The sequence below is a fragment of the Pyxicephalus adspersus genome, chromosome 8 (assembly GCF_032062135.1).
Source record: "Pyxicephalus adspersus chromosome 8, UCB_Pads_2.0, whole genome shotgun sequence".
Classification (NCBI taxonomy): Eukaryota; Metazoa; Chordata; class Amphibia; order Anura; family Pyxicephalidae; genus Pyxicephalus; species Pyxicephalus adspersus.
Genome location: NC_092865.1, coordinates 36,829,937 through 36,855,108, shown reverse-complemented (window position 1 = coordinate 36,855,108; position 25,172 = coordinate 36,829,937). Strand labels below are relative to the sequence as shown.

The window sequence follows — 25,172 nt, the reverse complement described above, 5'->3', positions numbered from 1 at the left end:
TTAAAGCACAAATACAATCTGACATAATATGCAATACAAACCTGCTCCCAAATCCTTATTGCTCACTAATCCTAGTTATCTGCCTTTGTTCCAAAAAGATGTCATCTGTTAAAAAAAACCTCTATGTCATAGTACACTAATGCTAGTAGCAGACATATTGCATGATTAGGTCATATCCTGCTCAGAGGGTAGCTATACATGTGAGAACTTAATTTTTTTATAAATGCTTTTTCTTGTCTGCCAGTATTTTTACATTATTTTATTGTGCACTGAACTACACATGTGCATGTACAAACTTGGAACATTAAATATCCCTCCCACACATTTATACCATCCCTGGCTAGCCAGTTAAGTTACACACACAAAACATACAGAACCAAAATTTATTCACCAAGAATAATAATGATCATAAGCAATATCATGATCATACATGTGAGCCGAAAGACCACTGTACTGACACAACCAGAAATGTCTGCAGAAACACATTCAATACCTGTCCACATAAATTACATTGTAGGGTACTGACACAACTAGAAACTACTGCAGAGACTCATACAACACTATACTAACGCAATCTGAAACATATCTGAGAACGCAATTAGTATCTTGCAGATGCAACCAGAAACCTTTCAGCAGACACAAAACACAGTACTAGTCCACCTAAAAACTAAGCAAAAACATGCTTATAGCAATCCAATGAATTGTTCCATCTCAAGGAAGATTGCTCATGTATTGTTGGGGTATACTACTTTCTCTACGCACATTTTGTGCTCCCTATGCTGTAAAAATCCAAGTGCATTGTACTTGGAAAAGGGATTGTAGAAGGTCATGGCATGCTAAAACAATGTATGTGTTAATTTTTTAACTGCACGTAAAAACATTCTGGTCCATGCAATAGAAATTATGGATCTGATGTATTTGAGCAATATTGTGAGCAGTGGTTGCTGCTAGTCTAAATTTGACTTAAACATTAAAAAGCCAAGGGGTGGTGGAATCTAAATACAATACCAATGTTCGATTTTCACAGTGGCTTGGGTGGTTAAGTGACAACCTGGAGGCTCTGACACCCTAGGCTTTAATTTATGTGGACTTAAAATCTGCCCCCCTAGTAGTATTATAATTCCAATACCAATTACTATACTACATACCTGTATCAAAAAGTGGGTCTCATTAGGAGCTTAAGAATAATAATATTCACCCAGGAAGTAACAACATAAAGATAACCTTCACCAGCAGCAACACATTTTTGTGAAGGGGTTTCTCTTCACCATGGAAATGATTCTGCAATCATCCACCACTGTTGTCTTCCATGGACGTCCAGGTCTTTTGCCGTTGCTGAGTTCTCCAGTGCTTTTTTTCTTTCTCATGATGAACCAAACTGTAGATTTTGCGACTCCTAATATTGTAGCAATTTCTCGGATGGATTTTTTCTGTTTTTGCAGCTTAAGGATGGCTTGTTTCACCTGCATGCAGTGCTTCTTTGACCGGCCCATAAAATAGCCTTTGAGTCAATTGTCAATTGAGGCTTTAGTTCCTCACATTTTCATGCAATCTTTTTGTTCAACCCACTGAATTAAAGCTAAAAGTCTGCAGCTCAACTGCATCTGAGTTGTTTCATTTAAAATTAATTGTGGAAATGTACAGAACCAAAATTAGAAAAAGTGGTCTCTGTCCAAATATTTATGGACCTAACTGAATGCGTCCCAGGCGATAATTATATTAACATCTATGACTATATATAATATAACAGCTTTGCTTTTACAGCACTGAATTACAGTCCCACATTTAGGGATAGAACATATCATTTCCCCACCTAAATTCAGAAAATAAATGAAATACAACAATTTGGTACACAGATACAACCACATTATAATGCTCCAAACAACAATAAACTATAATAATCCTTTCTCAGACACAGTCATTTATAATAATCCAGCAGTAACAAAAGATAATCCTTAAAAGGACAATAAATGATAATGATAATACCCCCCTACTAATCCAGCACTGGGATAACCAGCACACATGGTATGTGCCTCTGCTATGGCCTATGGATTGTGCCGCCTGTAGTCACTCCTTTGGGTAGGGCAGTGGCAACTTCTATCAGCATGCCTGGGTCAGTCCTTTGTTCTGCCAAGAAGGCATGCTGATGAGATTTCTGCTCCCAACACAATGATTTAAGTGCACAAACTCTACATTAGCCACTATGCTACTTGTTGGTTTGTTCAGTGTGCAAAAAAAAATAAATAAATAACAGAAAAAGCCACCTCTGCTCTGCTTTTGGGACAAAAAATATGTGCATGTTTATGCAGCTCTGCCCTGGCCTGGCATCTGCTTCACCCACCAACTTTTAGGTGGTGTTTGTGTACCTTCCAGTAGAGGCAATAGAAATTGAAATTAAACGATTCGGCCACTGATGAAAGAATCATATACCTGTATTTCTGTAGGTTCATCTTTATGAAGCAGAAACACACATACACTGAAGGTAAATCTTACTAGAGCAGGTTTTTTAACTTGCAGTAATAAATTGTTGAATATCACCATTACCATTTATAAATATGACCCTTAAATAAACTCTATGAAAAATAGTGAAAAATGCTCCAGTTCCAAGTTTCCTGTTTTCTGCTGTTAACCTCACTAGCTGTGACATTGACAATGGCTGTCCAGCTATGGAGTCCTTTTAGGATCAGAAAAGGGTTTACAGGTAAGGACGTCAAGAAGAGGGGCCGATTGGGAACTGTCCAGAGTGGACACCTCTGTACGTCTTGATTAGTGATCCCCTGCACCTGGTATGGCAGTGTCATAGGACCTGGACAGCAAATTTTGGCACGTGTATGTTGCTTCAAAGTAACTGAAACCCCAGCAGAATGGGTTAGAGGGGATGGAAGAGGGGTCAATATTTGCTCAGAGACAGGCTTTAAGGTGTATTGTTTTCAAAGTGTTACTAAACATGAAAAAGAGTTTCATGGAGACAAAGTTATTTGCTAATTTTATATGTAGAGTCTGATTTTTGCTTTGCAGTGCTACGAAAAAGTTTTTCTTTACAGATTCCTCTCTAACTGTCCAGCTGAAAAGCAAAAAAAAAAAAAAACGATATCTCAGCAGTTGTGGAGTGAATCAGTAAATGTACTGGGCCAGTGAGATCTCCCTCTAATTCTATTGTATTAATCACTTATGTGGCAAACCAAAAAGTTAAGAAAGACAAATATTCTTATTTGATAGTTTGCCAGGAATGGATTGTTTTTACTTTCAAGAGGCAAAATACTTACCCTACATAAAAGGGTAGATCCCCTTTTATCTTTATACATCTTTATATCTTACCTAGTAAGACCCTGTCCTGGAATGAAAGCATGATATTTTTGAACTTTAGTGGTTAAGCTGGCTTCTTGTCATGTTTACAGATGGAGTTAATTTGCAAATACAATATTACGTACATTACATTTGCACACATTTTCAGCATGGTCAAGAAGAAATAATATTACTAAATTCAGATGTTTTGTGGAAAACACCATCCTTGCACATTCTGGCATACTTGCCTCCTAGAATACTCCCTCATGTTCATCTTTTTTGGTAGAGCAGTGAACCACAACACATAAACACAAGGACGTACCTAGGGTGCCATTGTGTTAGTGTAGTATAATGGGGTGAATGTGTTCTTACTGTTGGCCCAGGTACCATCTTCTCTAGCATTTCTGCTGGACCATAATTTTTTTTTTTGTTTTTGCCAAATGGACAGCCAGTAATGATATTTCTCCTGTCTCAGTGGACTGAACATGTAAACTGCCATGTGTGTTTTACAGGCAATCTATACACAAAAAAACATTGAGGAGAGGGAAAATTGTTTCTTTTTGGCAGAAGAAACATACAAAGTCTTTTCTTACCTCAGTTTTTGATTCTTCTCCATCTGTGTTGTTTTATTATAATCATATCAATCAACATAATCAGTCATTGCCAACCATTGCAGAAAATGCTAGTTATCAACTGCCCATAAGCTTATTCAAAGACTTTCTGATCACTTACCTGAAACAGATATACACTGACTTTACAGCAGTGTTCTCCCCAGCCTCTTTTACCTGGGCGCACCACCCGGCACTTTTCAGTAACCACCCGGCTGTTTTTGGGTGGCTACTGAAGAGTTGGGTCACAATACAGGGGCTTCCACCCGCCTACAATTTCTTCCCACCCGGCTCAAAAAAATTTCTGGGTTGAGCTCTGTTTACAGGCTACAATGTTTTCAGGCTCTAATATTCAAAAGTAGTTCAGAAATACCAACTCAAATGCAACTTTCAGGAAATGTAAAGGAAAACCAAATTTTTTTATGTAGTCGACCCCTGGCACCACCAATATCTTTCCCAAAACCTTATACTCACCTGTCTAGTTAGCCTCTGCTGCAGATGTCTTTGGCACATAGTTCATTTACATAGCAAAATCACATACATTTTGTCAGAGATGCTATCGGTTATGCATCCTAGCAACAGGTTGCTTCTCCATAAAAGTAAAAAGGAGTTTTCCATATATATGCTATAGAATCAAGGGATTGCCTGGGAAAGTTTGCAGCACTACTGTACAGTGGGTTGCACTGTGTAGATCTGGCAGTCGAGTAAAGTAGAACCTTTAACGTGATTCTGGGACAGCGGGTTGTTAAATTAAAGGATAAGAGAATACACCATACACTATAGAAAAAAACAAGCAGATCAAAAAAGTTAGATTAAAGTCTACATATATGTTCTATGTCAGTGACTTAGAATGTACGGATGCCACTGGATTGTTTTGACAGCCAGGGAATTATTATTGCCAGGAGAACAATGTCTCATGTTAATGTATCATTTTTTAATGCTTTGTAAAATATCCCAAACTTTTTACAGTTGTACATAAGATCAGGAGTGTTTATAGACCTTGTGGAAGCTAGGGCATTTGGCCCCAGGTCTGCAGTCAAGTGACTTGGGGGAACATACAAAACTTGTAAAGGGGGAATCTCCTATTTTGTGTAAAAGACATCCTTGTGTGCTGCATAACCTTTCACATTGGGTAGGATGGCAATAAAAGTTTCCTGCCTGATATCAAAGGCCAAACCACAGGTAGACAAACAGTTTTTGTATTTAGAAGCAAAACACTAAAAAGTACTAATGGAGAGGAAAGGATACTAATACAAAAAAAGAAGGAGGGGAGGTGAAGAGAAGAGGACTAGATGAGATTGGGAGAACAAAAAAATTCTGGTAATTGTAACTCTCTTTTCAATTAACACAAGCGTGCCCTGGGTCTTTGGACCTTTGTAAGCCTCCTGCATAAGAATAATAGCTTGCTTAAGTGAGCCACTTTCTGGCTTGCTTTTTTATCAAGGCAATGATAGCTGTAAAAAGTTAAATAACCCATATTAGCTAGCATTGTTCTTATTTTACTTAATTAAAATTGAAAACTTGTCTCTGCATTTTCTGAATGCTTGTTACTCTTCGCCTTAGTAGATAAATTATCTTATATTAGGTTAGTTGGGCCTTTAAATCTATAAATCTGTATCTAATATACTGGATTATAGATTCTTTTTATCAGAACCATATTAATGGGTCTTATCATACACTGAAATAATTTACTTTTTTTTGCAAAATCACATTTCTTGTTTGTACCTATACAATATATTTGCCAAGAAATACAGAGGTAAAGTGAATTCAGAATATCATTCTTCAGTATAGTTAGATGTGACATGCACACAACCAAAACAATATAACAAGTTTACACTATAAGCTTTTAAAGAGATGTCTTTTGTCAGAAATCTATGAAATCAATACAACTTACAGATGACTTGGAGGAGCATCAAGACAGTCAAACTGAGACAGCAAGTCAAAGGGATGTTTTGCTGTTCCATCATCCAGTGCTGCCCTACAGTTGTGTCCACATTATTCCTTTCAGATGGTATATGCTGCAAACCATGCCTTGTAAATATACATGGAGCATCTGTCCTCAGCATGTACACAGCAGCACAGACTCACTATGCATTCTGCTCTCATTGATACAGCAGCTGGGATGCTGGTACAAGTGGTCTGGGTGGTGTGTAAAATCTGGTGTAGATGATTGCAGATGCATGGAGTGGGATTAAAGGGAGGGAGGATGTGAGACCACAGACAATATGCTTAACAATCATGACCCATCCTGCCTGCAACCTGCCCTGAGATTCTTTCTTTATTTTAATACAGATATTTAGACCACTATTTCTAACTTGTGAGGATCTCTTATTACAGGAGCAAATGCCATATTAACAAATATTTAAGGCACCTAATATATATACAATGAGTATTTTTAAAATAACCATTCCAATCTGTCCTTTTTAAAGCACAACATATAAATGAAATGTCAATTGCCCAGATCAATGGGTAAGCATCATGAATATATGAGAAGGGGCAGGTAGATGTCTTCTTTCAATTATTCTTGCAGGGGGACCTACATTTTATAGGTAAAAATGTGTTATGGTTGCTAATCTCTCCAAGAAAAATAGTACAATTATTATATTCTCATTTCCCCCATGAGATTATATTCTCATTTCCCCCATTTATGTCTGTGGTAGTGCTTTGAGCCTGGGCTAAAGGAGAGAAACTGGATAAACTATATGCTTCTCACCATCCTTGTCTTTAGGTACTCTAAGCCATTACTCTGATATTGTTGTTGCAAATCATGGGAAAAAAACTTCTTTTTCCATGGTTGTGTTCTGTCCTCTGAATGTCCAGATTTCTTGAAATGCATCCCTTAATAATAGTGGTATACCCATGCAATAATTTAATCCTTTTTAGTTCTACATAACAAAGAATGATCCATTTACTGACATCAGGCGTGTTACAGTGGTTGTTGTGATTTGTAAATGTAAAATCTCCAAGTTATCCCACCTGTAGTTTACAGTTTGTGTCTGTGTGGGATTTTTCAGGTTTTTTTCACAAAACTAAGCTGCCTTACACAATATACGTTTGTTTTTTAATCAACCTCTTGTTAGTTGGATCCTAAACCACACAGCACAAAATTTAAAACTGTTTATGTGACGTAAAACTATGGCCTCATTAAAAATATTTGTGTTGCAGCACTTATTATTAGGTGCATCTAAACTTTTCTCCTATTCTCTCTGCAAAGTTACTCAAATACCAATTAATTGTGCCAATGTAGTACACCTAACACAGGTTTCTGTGATGGGGTGGCAACAATACTGTAGTGCTTTTGATTTCCAAGCTGAGTTGCCTCCCACATAAAGACTTGTGCCTGCTTGACCTAGGCAGATAGAAAAACTTATTAGGTGATGTAAATATCAGTATTGTCACATGCCCGTAGTTTATCTGCAAATGACCAGACCTAGTCCTGCATTCCCTTCATGTCCTACTATTCTCTGGATTGACAGCACTACTGAATTGACAGGAATGGTAAAAATGTTTTTTTTTTTTTTTTGAGTTTTTGAGGCTTCTGCATAACACCAGAACTGCATTTGGGACTTTTTAAATTTTTGCTCATACAGTTGCCTTGTATTTTAAGATTTTTGCTTTAGTAGCAAAACACATGATATCTTTAGGTATTGATGACTAATTAATTAATAGATTGGAGAATGATTGGAAGGAGATAAAAGCAGCAGTTTCTTTGGAAATTACTAAACTTTAGATATCAATTCTTGGAGTTCAGTTATCATCCATGTGCTTTTTGTATGGGTTTCATCATCAGATCCCATTTTTTTGCATAGTGCTGAATATTATTTGGGTGCTTTATATACTGCTATATAAAATACAGTAGTAATATATTTACATGTAGAACATGTAGATTTTCATTTTAGCTGTGTTTACTTTGATTCCAGTGCAAATGAAATAAACAGGATTGGATAACATACATTATCCTTCCTCTTAATTTATTTGCTGAAGATTATCAGTGCCTTTGAATTTCCCCTTATTCAAATGTATTCAAACATATACGAGGCTATTTTTTAGGATAATGTACAGATGGATTAAATCTCATGTTGGGTTTTCCTCCAATCCGCAGGTCTTTTACAGAGATTTATCTTAACATGGTACAATCAGACTATGGTTTTTCCTCACTAATAGTAAGTAAAAATCTGACATGGGTCCTAGTCTTCTCATAATCTACCAAATAAAAGCAATTATCTCCTCCCAATCTCTGACTGGACAGTAAAAGAAGCGTTTTATTGATCTCATATCTTTGGTACATTGTCCTGTCCTCCTATCATCATGTATTACTATGCTGCTTTGTCCTTTCCCATCATGCAGTAGTTCTTTTATACACAAACTGCAAAAGTTACAGTCAGTTGATTACACCACTTGTATTTAAAATTTACATTTAATGAGAGTTTAGCATTATTAATAAAAATATTAATTGCAAGATTATAGTTATATGGCTACCTACATACTTGCAATGGTTCTCGTTCGATAATCGGCTCAGGGCTGATATCGGACGAGAATCTGGCATGTGTACAGCACTCGTCGCCCATCGTCTAAACAACTGTCCTGGTGGATCCACAAACGATGGTCGACGAACGATCTAAATGGAAGTGAAGGGGGAGAGCGCGCAGCAGGGTGCCACTCTGTCGTTCCCCAACTCCCCCTCCCCATAGAGCAGAACGGTGCTGTATGTACAGTGCTTGTTCATGCATCGTGCAGTAGTTTGTCTTTGGAAAGGATAAAAGAGCTAGGATTTATTAAGTAGTTTGTGGCATCTGTAAAAGGACAATGGTATAGGGCAGTGAATATTTTGTATCTGATAGGGTAAGAAATCATTGTAGGCTAGGCTGATTTATTCAACTTACCCTACCTATTGTGTGCTGTTCCTTCCTGCCTGCTAGTTTTTAATATCGATTGGGCAGGGTCCTCTTTTCTGACTGATTTAAATTTTGTGCTTTTTTATAGACAAATATGTTTTGTTTTTGTTTAATTTTTTCTGGATAGTGCTGCATAATATGTGGGTGCTTTATAGACCAGTATATAAATTACAGTAATAATATTTATTGGTATATTTTCACTTGTGTGGATGACCTTTTGCCATTATCTGATTCACAACATACATACTTGTCGATTATGGCATACCTACCTTTTTGTAAGCATGCTGCAGCAATGACTGGTCTAGGAGCTGTCACCACTGCATTCCCTGAAGCTGCAATCTTTGATGCTGACTCCTTCGGGTCCACACCTTCCTTTTCGGCCATTGGACATCAACTGATGATGTAACTCCTGTGCATGTACAGGAGTTACAGTGTCCTCAACATCTTGATCTATGTGTGGCTGTGCTGAGAATGGGGACAGGTCCCATACATTGAAAGGCACATGTATTGAGCACTGTAAGCCAAAAAAACAAAAACAAAAAAAGACAAAAAGCCACCAGGAGCATGGAAATGAATTGTTGGCAAAAAAGACTTTGCATGCCACCTCTGCCAAAAACTGTACCTCTTGGTCACTTTTTGTATTTTGGGGTTAGTTCCACTTTAATGATAAAAGGAAAGAAGGAATATTTAGTTGTCTATTTTTATATTTTTTTCCCACCTTCATCATTATTCTACCTGCCTAGTATAAGATATTGATTGCATACTAATAAGTATTACCAAGTATAACATTTCATAAATCAGTTCAGAAAACTGTTCCACAAATAGATGATATGAAACAACCTATAAGTAATTTACCCTCAAAAGCTGATTTTGAATCTTGTGAGAAATGTATATAAATTTGCAAGCATGATTTTAAAATTTTATGAGAATTGACTAATAAAATATCATTATGCAAATTTTCTAAAAGGCTGCATTTCAAGGGACAGTAGCTTGATAAGTGATTCCCTGATGAAGAAAGCTATAGCAATCTGACAGCTCTTCATTCCTAATGAGCTTCTTCTATGTTAGAAGGCACAGGAGCAAGCAGCACATTCATGATGAGCAATACTGTTATTTGCCATTAATCATATAGCAGGAAGAAGCATTGACATATAATTTGCAAGAAGTCTATACTAGAGAGAATTCATTTAGGCACCTGGTCTGTTACTGTTTAATCAGATCTAAGGTGTACTTGATGGATTATATAAAGCAGTATAAGTTTATGGTTAGAAGTCAGAGACACAAATAGTGGGCAATCCAACACTTCCTTCCAATCCTCCTGATCCATAGCAGGGATCAGTGTCTACTATGTATGCTGATCTTAAAGTTGTTTATTGTTTATTTTACCTAAAATGCAACAGAATGACAAAATGAGCTGGAGAATATACAGAGGTTGGTTAAAAGGTATATTAAGGAGTAAAAGGATAAAGAAAATGGATGAAATGCAAATTCAAACAAAGATCCCTTTATAAGCATAAATATTTTTTTCTTGGTTATATGAACAAGAAAATGCACTTTCAAAAAGTGTTAGAGATTTAAAGGGGTAGCAGATTTTCTGAATTGCTGTCCTTACCTCACACCTTTATGTCAAGTGTCAATTTTCAGTCTAGTGTTATATATATATATATATAGGAAGACTCTACAACAGATATACAAGGGGGTGCTGAGAAGTTCCTGGCTTTGCCCCCTTCCAGATGAAATAGAAAAATTAGTGTGGGGGCATATGACAGCCGTAAAGAGGGGTGGGCAAACTTTTTCAGTCAGGGGCCACAATATAAAATTTGAAAGAGGGGCCCGGGCCGATGGGGGAGTGGGCAGGGGTATGCCATCATGACACCACTGAACAAGACGTCATGATAGCATAACCACACTCACTCTCTCATCACAGATCTGAGCCTTTGATGGGAGAGTGGGGGTGTTGTATGCAGGGACACAGCCTGCCCACCTCCACGAGTCGGTATACCAACGGGTTACGTGTTGCGCTGCTCTGGACGGTGCGCCCCTCCTCCCCCTCAAACACTGGGGTAGAAGTGTCCTTCCTACAGCACTGTCTAAACCTGGATATCTTGTTTCAAGACTGGGCAATTCACACAACTACACTGTACCAAGTGCATCAGTCTCGGGGGTTATGTGTTATTTCAGAACTCTGGCTCTCTACTTTCTGGGCAAAGCCAGGAACTTCTCAGCACCCCCTCCTAGTTCATGTCATTAAAGAGAAACTTTTAGGCTACCAGTGCCTGGGCTTTCATTCTTAAATTGTAGCTACTTGGTTGTTGAGCTAAGCTTATGTCCTAAATACTTTGAGTAACTGACCATCTGACTTTCTTGATGTGTATCCTTTTTTTCCAGGATAAAAGATTAGAAAGTACTTAATCCAGTAGGTGAACATGATATAGTATTTTCAAAAGGTTGTTACCAATGTTTTTGGTACAATTTCACTTAAAAAGACTTCTCCTGGTCTGTTGGTTTTATACAAAATATATACATAAATATTTGTTCAAGGGGGCTCTGTTTATATAATAGGGAATCAGACATTCTCTCAAACATTCCCTTGTCAGAATCTTCCAGGTCCATGTGTTTTACTGTCAGTAACTGATTCCCACCAGGCAATGCTTGAGAGAATGTCAGATTCCCTGTTTTATAAATAGAGCCCAAAATGGTAAATTAATTGTGTAATATGTATATTTTAAACGTATTATTGTACCTAAACTATATTTGTGTTGATTAATTTATTGTTAATGGCAGGAAATGCTATACTATTACTATTATATTATTATACTATACACGACTTCATCCCTAAATGTAATTTTACAATATTGTTACAATACATTTTCAATACAATACAATACCTTTTTGTGGAAATAAAAAAGGTGCACCTTAATCTGTACATAATATCAATCTCATTGTATTTTATTTATACATTCCTTTGCTTTATGCTTCAGCTTTTTTTTGTTTTGTTTTTTGTTTTTTGTTTTTTTTGCACAGTAAACTTTTTTCTTTCTCATAAATGCATTTTGCTGAGTTTTAAAGTACCCTATTATTCAACTCCAGGACCAACAGACAATGGGTGTAATGTCTGCACTCTGCATTGTAGCACAACGACTGTACATAAGGACATATAAACAGGGTCATCCTTGCGTTGGGGGGAGGGGGTACTCGGGGTACCTCTGCCTTAGGCTGGGTACACAAGTGCAATGGTTGTCATCCGATAATCAGCTCAGGGCTGATATACAGTCCTCGTCGTCCATCGTCTGAAAGACCGTTCTGGCAGTTACACTGACGATGGATGATGAATGATCGTAATGAAAGTGAAGGGGAAGAGAGTGCAGCGGGGTCTGCTCCGTTGTTCTCCCCTTCCCCTCTATATAGAGCAGAACGGTGCTGTATGTAGAGCGCTCGTTCATGCATCGTGCAGTCGTTGAGGATTGTGAAAGATCCTTTCCAACAACAATTAATAACATTGTGAACAGAGCCTTAGTTGTTTGTCTAGTAATGTCCTGACATAAAATTTCCACTGTTTTTCAAGTTTTTTTTTACCAGCAACTCTTGTTTTTTTAATATGTGGTAATAGGCTTGTTTTTAGTGATAGATAGAAATTTGCCAGTGATTTGCTGCGAACAGATTTAACTTTAAAAAAAAGGTTCAAAACATAAAATTTAAAAAGTATAAAAAAAAAGTTTGTATAGACAGGATAGCAGCTAAACGTGACGGTGTAAATAAATTGATATAGGTGAAGCAAAGTTTGCTAACTGATCTCAGTCTTTTCCTGTGCAGTTTTCTCAGCATTCAGCTTCCCCTATCCAATCCCTACAGCATCTAATACCCTGACATATAGATGCTCTGGACCCCCATTTCAGAGTGAGGGCTATGATATGCAAAGGCCATGCAAAGTATTTTGTCTGTATAGAAACTTCTAATATACGCACAATTGGTCTTGAGTATATTAAAATAAACAAGAGTTTTACAGAGAACTTTGTCAAGTTCACACATTGAGATTCTTTGTACAAATTTATTGTATTAGTATAAGGCCCTGGTCCAATGTGAATACTTAACTAGACCCCATACGCCAAGGAGTCATGAGTGGGCAGATCATTTCAGCTGCGTGTGCACCTGCCAAGTCCCTCAGACAACAGTGCCACTGGACATTGTATTGTATTGTGTGTGCACCCTCAAACCATGGGAAGACATGCTGGAAGATCGGGTGACCATCAGTCTGATATTGACTGCCCAGCATAAGTTCATAAGTGACCAGGAACAAGTAAGTTTGTACTAACAATTGGATGATATTCTCAAAAACAGAAAAATCGTGGACCAGATCCTCGTTTTAAAAAATTGAGGTGTGGTGGATTAACAAATCATACATACTTCTCCCAGGGGACTTTAACAATCATAATGATTTGTGCTTATGTTGCTATTTTGTTAACCTATGTATCTGGTGTGTTTTGAGCTTTTATACAGAAAATTAAATCCGAGCATTGCATCTTTGTTATGATTTCTTTGGTATGAGGCCTACATGAAAACTATCAGTATTATTTATTCTCTGATTTTGGACAGTTATGGTTACTAACTACAATACAGTTAGTATTGTAAGAGAACATCAATTTTTTAGGAAGTAAGGTGTGCTGGATACCCTATTAATTTGTGAATATAAAATGTTCAAATCTGCAGATCTTATTTCTCAGACAGAGCTCTAGGTAAAGTGCCTATGTGGCATGTCCAATACCTAGATATTTCAATAATAGGATGAAGACTTTTGTAACATGTAAAACTCATTATGTTTACTGTGTATTTCTAAAATCTTGTATATGTATTTTAAACGTTCAAAAAAATAATAAAGCCCGGTCAAAAGTTATATTTCTTCCACATCCAGCAGTGTTGGGTGATTATAAAATGAAGCATAAAATGTAATAAGAGAAAAAGGAGCCCTCAAAACCAAGCATTATAATCGTAAAATACTCCTGTACTGAAGCCCTAAATATTAAAAGAAAATAACCCCAATTGTCATTCCTCTTCCTTTTAGTATAGAAGACATCAACATAGCAAAAAGGTCAAATAGTGATGCAATATTGAGGGACATTTTTCAACTTCAAACTGAATCAGAATACAGTATAGGCTTTTTACAAGATTTTAATACCTTGACCTCCATAGTATAAGATAAGAAACAATTTATTGTAAACATTTTTCATTGTTTGTCAGATAAATGAGACGAAATTGCATTTTAGGATGTGAAATAAAAATTCATTTTTACAGCTCAATGAGTATTGATACATAAATCAAGTATGTTTTGTTAAAAAAAGAGTAAGTATTTTTCAAATGATGGATTCCAGTTTAACAAAACATATTTTTATTTTCTATTATTATTATTGCAAATACTTGCTTTAAAAAACTTACTTGGTCTTAGTTGGGCTGAGAATATTAGCAGGCTTCAAAGGAAAAAATACCTATGTGGTCTATTTATAAAGCCCTCATTCTGAAATTCACCAAACATTCTCTGTTGGAAAGTAAACAATGTTATGTGCATTAGTGTCTTTGATGCACCATAAGCAGAGTCCAGACGATGTACTTTTCTTTCCATTTTTATCATCTGAAAGGACCACGTTATTGACAACACTCCTATAGACATACTGCCCACGAGCTAAATGCTTAAACCATAAGCGCATTCAGCATTTCAACAACTGATTGTCCGGTTTGAGATCTCACACACAGCTCTATTCTTGGATTCCTCTTGTCCTTCAGCTTTTGACAGTACTTTACAGATGATTTAGCTTAAAAGTCCTTATTCAAGCTATTCACAGATAGTGTACTTCTATGGCAAGGATTGTCATGTGACTCAATGTTTTATTTGATGATCCAACACTTTAAATAAAATGCTCAGGCTAGCCGCTGGATTTTTTTTATATGGTGCAAATAGATGTTGGAAGCAATGAACAGCATACCTACTGATTATGGCACATACTTACCTTCCGGGCCCTGTCATTGCTGCAGGGATGAGCAGAGCCATCCTCACGGCCAGATCCTGTTCACTGATTGGATGATGTAGCTCCTGTGCATGCATTGCATGTCTCTTTGGTTAAAGAGTACTACTTCCTGGTGTTTTCTCAGTTTAGGTCTGCTTTAGGATATACGGACTTCATATTTTAACTACCACTTTAAGCTGACCTTTAAGAAAGAACATACCCTTTAAAACCTGCAAGCAGCTGTTCACTGTTAATCACCAAATTGAAATTGTGCATATTTCTAGATTACTAGATTGTAAGCTCTTCGGGGCAGGGTCCTCTCCCCCTGTATCACTGTCTGTATTAGTCTGTCATTTTCAATCCCTATTTAATGTACAGCGCTGCGTAATATGTTGGCGCTATATAAATCCTGTTTAATAATAATAATAATAATAATATTTCAAGTCTCTCAAATTCTGATGAAACAAACCAGAGAATGATACGTGTAACATAACCCTTCTTTAATAAAGAATCATTCTGCTCGCAATTCTTTAATGTTTATGTTTAGTTACACAGTTTAATTAATTACACCGCCCCTTTCTGAGTAAAAAATCAATAATCTCAAATTTTTATCCACAGTGTGTTTGGCTATAATGTATTTGTCCAATTATCCATAAACTACCATATAATATCCGTTTTCAGTATGCATTTACATTTTACATTGCTCTTACCATTCCTCTGGAGATTACTAGTGATTGATTTCTCTAAACATAATTGATATTGTGATCTCAATATTCTGATCTCAACTTTTATTTAATATTAATATTCTGAATGAAACTAATATTTGTTTTTTGGTGTTTTAAAATCCCATACACTGTCTGTGTACTCTTCCTAGGCATAACCAGGGTAGCTCAGACCTTCCAGCCCTTCTATTACCACTACCGTCAGAACCATCGCCCCCCCATGACCCCCATCTGCTTACCAACCACTTCCCCACTAATAAATACACAAACACCAATCTTGGACTTAAATTGGTTGGCAAGCAGCTGTTTATTAACCAAAATTAAATAAATTTACATTCAAGTAAAAAAACAAACAAATATCCAATGAAAAAATAACTGACAAAATAAATAATAAGCAAGCATACATAATAGTAAATACAGCCTTACCTGATCTGCTAGCGTCCCGCATTGTCCATCCCCGCGATCCCTGTCTTCTTCCTTCTTTCTCCGGCCTCTTCTGCACACGATGAGTCACCGGGGGAGTTCATAGCGACGTTCGTGCATGTGTACGTTGCCAGTGGGGCGGCGAGGGAAAATAACTGTATTGAATGCAATACATTGGATTTATATGTGTAAAAGCACTACATTGTATTTAATGAACATTTATTTTACAGTATAATAAAACAGTATGAGTATAATATTGGGTTTAAAAAAAATATATATATATATAATTTTGTTTTAGATTATTTAATTTATTATTTTTACATGATTTTGTGTTTCAAACTTTATTAAACTCAGACTAATATAATATACTGTAAAATAAATTTTCATGAAAAACAACATTCCGCTTTTAGACATATAAAACCGGAAAGAAATGAACCGCTAGGTAGGTTAATATAACATAACACCATATTGAATATAACCTAAATAACTAAGAACCTAATTCTCCACTTTTAATAATATATATCCATAACAACAATATCCATAATGTTATCAAACTCCCAGTTATATACCCAAACAACCAAGCTGCAGGTCTCAGAAGGCAAAATCCACACCCAACAGGAATTTAACTCTTTGAAAATCTACACCTTGGCCCCTAGCCGCCCAGCACCGCCCCAGGAGCCATAATCATTCCTTCACCATAAAGGGGGAGACCCTACCAATGAGGATCCCCCCTGCCAAAATGCACTGGATCCTTGCCTTCCAAGACCCCAACCGCTAAAACATACCAAACTTTTAAATTATAACAATAACAAAAGGGGTGGGTGGGCAGAAACATTTTCTTTCAAAAAGGGGGCCTACCACTTCCGTCTTCCCCCTTTTAACTCGTCCTATGCCCTATCCCCTATTACCCCACGCTCCACACTAGCACAGCCCCTCCCAGCATTACTACATTTATTAACCCTTAACACCCCTGGGCTAGGCCTCACACCCTGTCATGTAGGCCCTGCGCCTAATTTCTTACAGCTACGGGCCTCTCTCTTTCTTGTTGACGGCAGGGAAAATGTGCAACACAAATATACTGACATTATCAATATTACATCCAAAATAGTGACCACCATTCCACTGGACAACAGACAACACTCTCATTTTAAAATTTTAATCTAACAAGGCAAACAATCATATAGCTATTGCAAGCTTAGGGTGGATTTCTAACTCACATATAACTGGCTCTATTTGAATTGTCAAAACATGGGCAATGATAGAGAAGCCCCTTTCTCTGAGTTCCCTGAGCACCTAAAAACATGCCAGTAGCACAAACATTCAGAGCTAGAACCATTTCACTGTGGAGAAGGTGTCTTTTGTTTCTTTTTCATGTACATCATCTGCTAAGTGGACATGTGTGCCACATATAGCAACATATCTTAGTGAATAAGATAAAACAAAGTAGAAATCCAGTTTGCAAAGAATACACAACCATGTGCAAGGAACAATAATATGCCTCTTACAGACGTTTAAAAAAACACTTTTGAAAAGAACTTGCTGTCCTCCTTTAGTAAATCAGATCCAATTATTGTGCTTTATTTCATGCCATGTATTTCTGGAGTTAAGTGTATCTACATTTGGGGCTTGTCTTTTTGGATATTTTGCTTCTTTTACTGACCTTGAAAAATTTTGGCAGCTGCACCATGTTACGTTAATCAATAAAAAAAAAGCACCCAGCTCCATGCGCATGTATAAAAAGCATGTATATATAACAGATATCAAGAGTTTAAATTTTCCACTATGCTTGACCTAAAAGTTAATGTCTATAACTATTGCCACCAATATCTGTGGCAAATGCCATGTTGCATATGTTACCTTGTGCTGTAACCAATTATCTTTTATTTCTTAATACCATTTTATAACAGTAACAATTAACATCTCTGCATATGAAGATAAAGGTAAAATACCAGATTAACATATTTATACCTTGCACAATATCTTCTTGCATTGTCTGGTCTTTAATGGAATAAAATATTACTCAGCAGTGTAACCATAGAGATGTCCCTCTTTAAGTCACAGGCTTGTGCCACTTGAATTCTGAATTATCTCAAGGTCTTTCTCTGTGATGTTTTGTTCTTTCAGTAATAGGCGTAACTGCTCGAAAAATCCAGGACTTTTCAAGGTAAATGGAAGTGCAGTGTCGACCTGATTAACTGTAACAGAAAAAGGCAGAAATTAATATGACTTCACTTATCTGTGGAATAACAATTTACGTCACATATTAGAAATGTCAATATTTTTATTTCTATTTCTAAAATGTCAGTTTATAAATCTGTAGTGTAAAAGCTCAATATTTGTAAAAGAATTTTGCCAGTTTTATAGATTTACAATGAAAGCAGTGAATCAAGTGTGATGAAGAAAATAAAGATGTTAATAAGATTACAATTACACATACTATAAGCAATACATCAAAGGCAACATGTAAAAGAAAATATATACACTGCTCAAAAAAAAAAGAGGTTACATTCAATCCACACAGTATACATATTATAACATTAAATAAGTTAAACTTCTGGAATATCAATCAGCGGGCTACTCGTGTTCATTTCCAACCAAATTTGCAGAAATAGCCTCCATGAAAGTGATGTCCTATGCTAACAGTCTCCATGCTGAATAGTTGATGTTTGTTAACATCAGCTTTGGCAGGGTTGCCATTGGCACCCTTTTTCATTCATAGATGAGAGCAGGTTCACTTTGAGCACAGATATCACATGTAATAAGTGTGAACCTCTGTTCTAAAGCTGCATACACAGGTGCAACAATTGTCATTGGAAAGGATCTTTCACCATCCTTTCCAGCAACTAAGGACTGCACGATGCATGAACGAGTGCTGTACATACAGCACAGTTCTGCTCTATGGAGAGGAGAGGGGGAGAATGATGGAGAGGCACCCGCTGAGCTCTCTCTCCCTTCACTTCCATTAAGATCGTTCGTCGTCCATCGTCCGTGGATCTGCCAGGACGGTCATTTGGACATTGGACGACGGGCGCTGTACACGCACCAGATTCTCGTCCAATATCGGCCCTGAGCCAATTATCGGACGAGAACCATTGGACGCGTGTAAGTAGCCTAAGGCTCTTTTCCCTTCCTTTATGGCTGATAAAACCATTGTCAGTAGAACAGGAAGAAAAAATAAAAGACCTGGATAGCAGTAAAATCCTGACAGCTGTTGTAAGCCTTTTCCACCCTATGCAGAACTAGAAAAATATTTTTGGTGTGACTTTGATAAAATATGTTTTTGACTTTGGGTATAAAGATATGTTTTCCGAATCATAATCACATATCTCAGAATCATATTTTTGTGAAACAGGTGTCAAATGTTTTGGCCATTCCACAATAAACTAATAACCAAGTAACAGTAAGGAAGTGAAAACCCAATATAACTGGTTCACCTACAGTCTGTCTCACATATATAAAATGTGTTTGGGCTATCAATATGTGCACATTACCTGTGTTTTATCCTGCTAATCTGCTAGAAAGCAACTGTGTACCTAACTCTTGTATACTGCATTGATATCAAGACTCCAGAACACCTCATAATCTCCTCATCTCCAGAACATTAGGGAGAGATATTCTCTAGTCCAATTGATTGCACTGCATTGGATCTGTCTTTGTAATGCAGAGGAGTTTAAAGGATAATAGTGTGATTAAACCTAAACTATACTATAAGTGGCGTACCTGTATGTAACCATTCCCTGCAACTACAACAGCCAAACACAGCAGTTTCGATAAAATCCAGGCAATGGGCGGGATTGATTAAAGCTCTCCAAGGCTGCAGAAGATACACTTTCATCAGTGAAACTGGGTGATCCAGAAAACCTGGAATAGATTTCTTCAAAGACATTTGCTATTTTCCAGCTTTCCGGGTGTGCTAGAAAACTCAGCTTCACTGTTGAAGGTGTACCCTCGCCAGCCTTGGAGTGATTTAATACATCAGGCCCAATGACTCCATGTACACAGCCTTGCTTTGTTGACATACTAGCTTCAGTCAGTGAAAGTTCCAGGGAGATCTATCACAAAAGAACGTCAATGAATAATGAATTTTCTAAGGTTTTCTAATTAGACAATTAGGGCAGTCCAGTTTGCATACAAGATGTGCTGATGCATCTCAGATTGCTGTGACAAAATTGTTGCTGGGCAAATCTTTCTGCTAGCCTCACTTTTATACTTCTCTGGGTCTACATGTAGGTACATATTATACTGAAAGTGTCAGCAGAAGGGTGTGGGGATATGCAAGGTGAGTTCATAAAGTCACCAACAAAATGACTAAAAACTGAATGTGAGATTTTGTATTTGTATATGCAAGTTGAATTCTTTCATTTACAACAAAGGTGCAGGTATCCTCCAAATCTGCCTCTGCTGTCCTTGGCACTCTGTACCCCTCCTCACCACCTATCAGTATTCATTATCATGGCCCTGTTAGTATGCAGACATTGAAATCAAATATAGCAATCCTGTCTCCATATTCTATTAGAGTCGGATAAAATTGGTAAATGCTGTAACCTGCTAAGTCTCTATCTGGAAGCTTCAAGTTAAATTCACATTAGGTGTATTATCCTTGTATCAGTGTCATTAGTTTGAATTTAAACTGGTTAACTTTAAAGTATGCTCTTATAAAACTCATGCTGTGTTGTACTGTCAGGCTGTGCAGCATTACATTGTTATTTCAGCATATAATAAGATATCAGCATGAATACTCTTAATAAAGGCATGCTGTGTTCAGTGTAAAAATCAAGATGACATATCACATGTTCTTGGCTAGACACATGATTGTTAACTATAAAAGACATAAAGAAATAATTCCAGCTATTTAATATGAATATCAAAATGAAGGACTGGGGTTCTTTGTATTTTTACATATGGGATGAGATTATCCTCCCCAAAACTGATTTTGGGGGAGGGGTTATCTGTGTTTTTTTTTAGTAAGAACATGTTCTAAGACATTATTTTTTACTTTGTACAGATCTTAGATGCTGTGACTGTACATGTTTTTTTTACATTATTTATTTTCTATTTCCACCTGGTGATCCAGCCAGTGACACACACCTTTCCTAGGGTGACAATACCTACCTACTCTATTGTATTCATGGAGGGAGCCTTGGTTGTCACCCAAGCTGGATTTCAAATATGACAAAAGTTAATAATTGTATGTAGACCTCAGAGATTACTATTGTAGCATATCAGTGCCTACTGAAATGTTGGGCTAATTCACACTGTCAGTAAAGTTGCTGTGCGTTTGCGGCTTTCTCACACCAGGAATTGATGCTGCTCAGGAAGACGCCACATGTAGCATCACCCTGCGATATTGTATGAATAGGAGCTGCAGTGCTAGAGCTAGAACCATTTCACTGTGGAGAAGGTGTCTTTTGTTTCTTTTTCATGTACATCATCTGCTAAGTGGACATGTGTGCCACATATAGCAACATATCTTAGTGAATAAGATAAAACAAAGTAGAAATTCAGTTTGCAAAGAATACACAACCATGTGCAAGGAACAATAATATGCCTCTTACAGACCTTTAAAAAAACACTTTTGAAAAGAACTTGCTGTCCTCGTTTAGTAAATCAGATCCAATTATTGTGCTTTATTTCATGCCATGTATTTCTGGAGTTACGTGTATCTACATTTGGGGCTTGTCTTTTTGGATATTTTGCTCTATTTATAAATTAGGGAATCCGAAATTCCCTGAGTCATTCTCTGATGGGAATAAATTGCTACTATTGAAACACATGGACCTGGAAGATTCCCATTAGAGAATGTTTAAAGGTAATGTCTGATCCCCTCTTTTCTAAATACAGCCCTAAATGTTACCATATTGGGTATAAGATCTTGGTCTGCATCGTAAGTTTTCCTGTAGTCTATCTAGTGTTCCTAATTTGCTTGCCGATAATATTCTTCTGATAAAATCATAAAGGTAAATGTGACAGATCCTCACCATGCAAAAAAGCAAACTCTTTGGGCTCTAGTATAAAACAGGGAATCTGACATTCTCCCAAAACTTCCCAGCAGGGAATCAATTACTGCTGTTGAAACACGTAGACTTGGAAGATTTCCATGAAGGAATGTTTGAGGGAATGTCTGATTCCGTTTTAGAAATACAGCCCTTGGTTGGTTAATGGACCGGGGCTCGTGGGTTCTCAGGCTAAGATAAAAGTTCTGCATGTGTCTGTGTATTAGGGAAACTTTGTCAGTGATCAGTTAACACATTTCAGGGAAAATACCATCTGATTCATCAGGACCATCCCAACCTGAAAACTCTTTGATGAGCATAGTGGTATGTTGTGGTAGGTATTATTATGTGTATATTTATTTACCTGGTATTTGGTCACTGACAAATTCATGAAAATATATTAGGCTGGGTTTACACAGACTGTCTTTAAAACGCATATAAACACTATTACTACGTTTTTTTGTATGCGTTTTTATGCATTTTACACATGACGCATTTTCCCACATTTTTAATCTTTTAATAGGAGCAATGAGTGTTATCTAAAACGCCTGGATGTAGATAAGCTCATTGGAATGAATGGGAATTTCAAACGCTCAGGTAAACGTTGGGGAACCAGTCCGTTTAGCTTAAGCCTTACTTTAATGCCCAAATATTACTAGACAATTCCCCAAAAAATTGTATACAATACACTACTTTCAATGATATCCTCCACATTTCTGTGGTGGAATTGGGTGCAATATAAATTGGCTTTGTGTACAAAACACAATATACAGTCTCTGATGTACACTGGGAGCTCACCTGGTTCTGTTGCACGCACATAATATCATCCCAAATCCTGGAGGCAGGTAGGAAGCAATGGGCAGCATATAACTCCTTCAAAATGTGTAACACTACTTATCCAACAACCAATGTGCAAGTTTCATTAGTAAAAAATATGTCACATCTGTGTGGATAGAAACATAAATCTATTACTAGGTAAAATGAATGACATTTAGGTATTCAGGGTATCAACCATAAGAACAGTGATAAGCCCCCAGGAGAAAATCCAGTTTAGACAGTGGTCCTACTTTGCAAGCGTGAAATCAGAAATCCAGGCCTGTGCAATACAGCTGTCAGAAAATCTGGTCCTAAATCCTAATTTCTGGCAGCTCTACTGCTTAGGTGCGCCTGTGCAGTAGGACCCAAATCTTTGACATTCCTGCTTGAATCAGATATGCAACATATTTCTGACAGCCCTAATGCGCAGGTGTGGACTTCCAAATTTTGGAAACCTGTGCCTGACATCACTACTGTGCAAGCGCAAAATCAGAAATCTGTGCATACCCAGTAGCACCCAATTTTCTGACAGCTCTGCACAGGCTCGTATTTGCGAAATTCACACCTGCGCAGTAGCAGGCAAAATCAGAAACCTGTGCCTGCACAGTAGGACCTGATTTCAGACCTGACATCTGACTCCCCATGGCTTTGTGCATGCTTCCCAAAATGCTAAGAGCATCAGAGACCTTTGATGTCACTTTTACACCCACAATCATGGGGAGACACAGAAACAGAGAGGGCATGGGGATGAGGCACAACAGGCTGCAGCAGCCTCTGATGCGGATCACATTTAGCAGTGTACAGTTCATTGTAGGGAAAAGGGGAGGGTATTGCTGGCTCCTGACATTTTACTAAGGGTTAGTGCTGGCTCAGACACTTACTTGGGTTTATTGCTGGCTCTGGAACCTTACTGGGGGTTATTGCTGACTCTGAAATCCCCTGGGGGTTATTACTGGCTCTAACACTTCATTGGTGGTATTGCAAGCCCATTGACACTTACTGGGGCAATTGCTGGCTGTGGCACATTACTGGGGCTTATCGTTGGCCCTGAAACTTACTGGGAGTTATTTATGGCTCTGATACTTACTAGGGGTATTGCTGGCCCTGACACATCTCCTGGGGGTAATTGCTGGCCCGGCCACTTAATAGGGGTTATTGCTGGCTCTGCCACTGTATTGGGAGGTTATTGCTGACCCTGACACTTATTGGTTGTTATTGTGGCCCTAATTATACAAAGAAAGAGAAAGGCAAACAGTTTTTTTTTTTTTGTTTTTTTTTTTAGTGGCAACATATATTCAAAAATAAAGTGACATAAATGTGTCAAAACAGTGATTGCCAAAAAGTTTGATAATAAAGTAAAGTATAAATAGTCCCATACTTCCCACGGTGGGGTAGCTTGCTTAAAACTCTTAAAAAACAATATCATACCTCTCTATACCCGAGGCGTTTTACCTTATTAGGCTTCCTCAGGCGAGCACGAGTCAAATAAATAACATGGATACAAAAATTGCAAATATATTCACATGAATAGTCTACATCAAGGGTCATACAGCTCGGATAAAATATTTCGACTAGTAATGTTAGATCAAATGGTGGTGTCTGGAGTTGTCCTATAACAAGTGTAAAACTAGCTGAATGTTGAGATTGCTGGTGACCGAGAAATAGGAGAAACGACAGCAAACGAGGACTGCTGGATCTAATACTGAGACAGATGTGAAAAAAGATACACATAAGTGAGCTGAGTTTTTTTGTTTAGAAAGTCCAGTTGATATCTTTTTTCCAATAAATGCAGAGAGACACAAGGCTGGGTGCCTACCCCCTCGTTTGGAAAGGTATACAATACTTTAAGTGGATTCAAATATTTTACTTCACATAAAAGCGAAGACAACCCTTTTATTTAAAGTAAAAACTGTATTTTTTAAGTGCAACACCAACAAAAAAAGGGTGCTGCACATCCCCTTTCTATCTTTATCGCTGGGGTGATGGACAGATTGGAGTGCAAAGCCTCCCAGGATACCTACGTCACGCTTCCCGGGAGGCTCTCAGGCATGCACAGAAGGCGCCCTTTCTTTAATGGAGGAAGAAATTGCAGAGCTCACGCATGCAGTGAGATCAGCAATCTTTTTCTCCAACTATGTCACCCGATTTTACACCTGCGCAGTGCAAGATCGGGTAACGTAGGAAAAAGAACCCGGAAGAAAGGTGAAGAAGATGTCAGCGCCTGGTGCTTCCTCTGTGCCGGGTTGAAGACGGATACCAGGACAACGCGGGACCCAAATAAAGAAACCTTCTGACGGACCTGCGGGGTTAAAGGTAAGTGGGTTTTTTAGTTAGGGTTTAGTTTTGCTTTGAGTATATATAAAAAAAGAAAGAGAATATTAGGGGGTTATTATTCTTTATATTTCGCAAATAAATATTTTATATTTCATGAATA

The 25,172-nt window shown here is 37.5% G+C and overlaps 1 protein-coding gene across 5 annotated transcripts in view; it reads right to left on the bottom strand.

Annotated features, from left to right (window-relative positions):
- CRB1 (crumbs cell polarity complex component 1) overlaps window positions 1–6,026 on the bottom strand; it is a 41,511-nt gene extending 35,485 nt beyond the window's left edge. For all 5 annotated transcript variants that reach the window (XM_072420039.1, XM_072420040.1, XM_072420041.1 and 2 more), the window contains exon 1: window positions 5,788–6,026. In XM_072420039.1, coding sequence (XP_072276140.1) covers window positions 5,788–5,959 — 172 coding nt within the window. In that variant the 5' untranslated portion in view covers window positions 5,960–6,026. The remainder of the gene's footprint in view (window positions 1–5,787) is intronic.
- Between the last annotated feature and the right edge of the window lie 19,146 nt (window positions 6,027–25,172).